At 36.8% G+C, this 3,705-nt stretch overlaps 1 protein-coding gene across 1 annotated transcript in view; it reads left to right on the forward strand.

Annotated features, from left to right (window-relative positions):
* The first annotated feature begins 1,971 nt into the window (after positions 1 to 1,971).
* Positions 1,972 to 3,705, forward strand: part of ANK3 (ankyrin 3) — a 604,477-nt gene continuing 602,743 nt past the window's right edge. Inside the window, exon 1 of the mRNA XM_019507910.1 lies at positions 1,972 to 2,567. Coding sequence (XP_019363455.1) covers positions 2,505 to 2,567 — 63 coding nt within the window. The 5' untranslated portion in view covers positions 1,972 to 2,504. The remainder of the gene's footprint in view (positions 2,568 to 3,705) is intronic.

The raw sequence follows: 3,705 nt of genomic DNA on the forward strand, positions 1-3,705 counted from the left end.
TGAAACAGCCATTAAAAGCAAGCTTCCTGTTGTTGTAAATTTCCCATAGCTTTTAGACACCACTTTTATATAAATGCTAGATACAGCTTTTGTCACATGCCAGCAATGTCTAGAATGCAGTTTTAAGGTAAATTGTATCAGTAGGCTCTTGCCAGTGTTTTAGTTGAACTCTACAGTGTTTGTGGCACAGGTCATCAAACTCTCAAATTTCGCTGTGATGCTGCAGAGTATTAGTTTCCCCATCTGTATGGAGGCAAAGCATGTTTATGGTATGCTCACAGTACATTCAGATATGGAGCCTAAAGTCTTGCTGCTCACATATGAAAAACATCCTACATGGGATAGAGATATTGTGTAAAGGCAGTCCTCGGACTTATGACAAAGTTGGTTCCTGAAAACCGCATCTTAAGTCGAAACGTTGTAACTCGGAACCAATTTGCTCATAAGAAACAATGTTATAAATGGGGGATTGGTTCCTGAAACAAGGCCCGATACCCTATTTTCATCAAAAATACCCCAGAAGTTTGTACTTGATCAATTATAGATGAGTAATATAGCTACATTCATGTAATTTATATTGTAAATGGCAATCATATTGATTTGGAAGGACTTCTTTGAGGTGACTCTGCTGGACTTTTTGAAAGGCTCTTGGTTGGACTTTTTGAAGGGTTCTTGGCTGGAGTCTTCTCAGGAGTCTTGGCTGCAGGTTTTCCTGGAGTCCTGGAGTCTTGTCTGCTTTCTTAAAGAAAGTGCCCAAAGAAGTTTGGACAGATGTTTGGACAGGGCGATGAGCGATGCAGCGAACTTGTTCACTGGCGTGGTATTGCATAGGACCAAGCGTTGTAAGTTGACACAGACGTCATAAAGTTGAAACAGGGTGTCAATTTATAAACGTTGTAAGTGCGAAACATTGTAACTCGAAATGTTGTAAGTCGAGGACTGCCTGTATATGCACTAAAAATCATTGAGAGGTGAATAAGGGAGAAAGCTGAGAAGGAAATTAGCAGTATAGGTGAAATCACTGTCCCTCAAATATAATGGCATGTTTTGCTTTGTGGCGCACAGATTGGTAATCATGGGTATTTGAATATGTAGAGTTCCAGGAGTAGCAAAGGATGAAAACTGGGTATTTATGGAAGACAGAGCACTTTTAACAATATGCAGGCCATCGAAATTATGCGTATTGGCATTTCTAATCTGGTCAAAGTTCCCATACAGTACATGAATTTAAGGTGCTACAAAGATCACAGTGGTACCAATGGAACTAATAACCAATCACATCAGCTCTGATCATATCTTCCTTGGTGTAGTTAGTGTACATGCTCATTTATGAAGGGATGTGCCATCTTAAAAGCAGCAAGTAGTATAACTTAGATTCATTTTGAATTAATGCTATTATTGCAACACGGTAGTTCATGGGGCATGCAGAATTGGCATATGACTCAATGGGCATAGAGTGGAGAGAGAGTTTATAATGAAGTCTCAAACATTTTTGATTCTCCACTGGAGACCCAGGCAGAACAAGCCAAAAACATTCTGCTGAGTAGGTTGTCAGTGTGTGGAAACATGATCTGTGACCTTCCATAGACTTATGCACACATAAGGCACGTAACATTCCAGTCCAACAGAGATCTACTTAGTCAAGGGTTCTTATAAATCCTCTCATACGAGCAGGCAAACAGGGGTGGCGAGAGCTGTTAGGGACAGGAACAGTTGTAAATACATGCTTTATGCAAATATTGGTGGTGCTTTTATGTGGTTAATAATTAATAATATTCTAAATGTTAACGTTCAGATTGGCAATTTGTAGATCTTTTGGATTGGAGTAGGTAGCATTGGGAAATGTAAATATTCGTCTAGCAATTTCTTCAGCAGCATGTTGTGCCTTTTATTGTTTGAATCAGTCTGGGAGTGGCTTTAAGATCCAGTAACCTGATCTTTTATCACTCTCTCTTAGAGGCTTTCTTTTCTGGTATGCCCTGATGCATTCAACATATGTTTTGGTATTGTAGGCTATCAGCAATCAGAGCAATTACTGCTCGGTTTCTTCATCTGCAAGAAACAGAAAATCGGCCACTGGTGAAAGCTGCTGAGGCTTGTCAGCAGTCTGCTCCTAATTTCTGTGTGGCTCATCAACACCATTTAGAGGGTGAAAATACTGTGGATGAACAATCTACGAAATGTTGTCAAGATCTTATTTCAGGGATAATGATTTGTTAAAAAGGAAAGAGGAAAATATTTTTGTTTTTTCTTTTAGAGAAATAATAGACTTTTTGATGTGAACGCCCAGCTCCTTACTGAAGAAAACAGAGCAAGACCATGAGCAATTGAAGTCTGCAGGAGGAGCAGGGGCTGTTTTAAACAGCAGTTATTCTGTTACTTGTCTGAGAAACGTCAGCAGATGGACTTTGGTTTCAAGGCTGTGAATATTTGCAGTAGCTTTAGATGTTGGAATATAAGCAGTGATCCCTTTTTTCCCACCCTGTATAATTACTTGCTGAAAAATGAGTGAGGAGGCAAAGGAGAGAAATGCTAAACCGGCTCACAGGAAGAAAAAAGGAAAAAAGGTAACTCCCTATACGCACAGCATGGGGAAATGTATTGTTTTCTGTGCTTCTACATAGTGAGCATGCTTGGAGTGGTTTGGATTTTGATTTTGAGAAATAAAGAAAATGCTAGAATGAGGATGATTTTATTTATGCTGGAAGCTGATGTGTGTGTTCTTTGCTAGAAACAGATAAAACATCACAATCCAAATGCTTTGCATAAAATACTCTAATGTTTAAATAGCCAGTAGACATAGAATTTCAGTGCATTTTTCATAGTAATATTCCAGGACTAATGCCAAGATGAATAACTAAACATATCCAGATTTAAGCCTTTTTAAAAGACTGATAATTAACAGTGTGTAGTGCCTAATGAATATTATTGACAACGTTAAGACAAGCACATTTTGCAGGAACTTCTGTATCCTATATATTATTTTGCTTTTTTTTTTTTATCATAAGCCACTTATCTGTTTTAGTTGTTCATATTTTAGGGCTTGTTAAATCCATAATGAAATTTAATTCTGGAGTTAAAATCCAGCTTCAGGGGAACTAATTTGTGTAATGTGTTTGCATCTTGTGTTTGTACCTGTAGTCAAAATGATGAATTTGATAGATCATTATCTGAGAGTTTCTTGAGTGTCTTGATTTTTTTTTTTGCTTTTGCTATGCTGATACCAAGATAGTGGGGTTTTTTGTTCTTTTGTTGTTGTCTTTTTAATATGGATGTTTTTTATTTGTTCCCATTTGACTAGGTTCTAAAATTAAGACAGCTAGGAATAAACTTCTTGGGAGCAGGATTTCCATTCATAATTAAAATATTAGTTCAAGATGTTAATTTATAATGTGAATTTCTCTAAAGAACTAGAAATACATTTGAAAGATAATTACTTTTTAGATGATATTAAGATCCCTCTCTGCCCCATTCTTAGGTTTTCTGAATCTTTTAATTTTTTTCTTTTCTATGAAATATAGTGTCACTCTCTTAGTTGTCCTGTTTTGTTTTTGGTCAAGGATTTAATACAAATTTTAGATTAAATGAAAAACAATCTCCAAAACATGATAGCCAAACCAAATAAAGCACCTCTGAGTGCAACTTTGGATAATAACTAGGAAGCAATCTAATTAAAATCACTTTTAATGGCAAATTATAGTGCCT

The sequence above is a fragment of the Gavialis gangeticus genome, unplaced genomic scaffold (assembly GCF_001723915.1).
Source record: "Gavialis gangeticus isolate Ggan-Ray unplaced genomic scaffold, GavGan_comp1, whole genome shotgun sequence".
In the NCBI taxonomy this organism is placed as follows: Eukaryota; Metazoa; Chordata; order Crocodylia; family Gavialidae; genus Gavialis; species Gavialis gangeticus.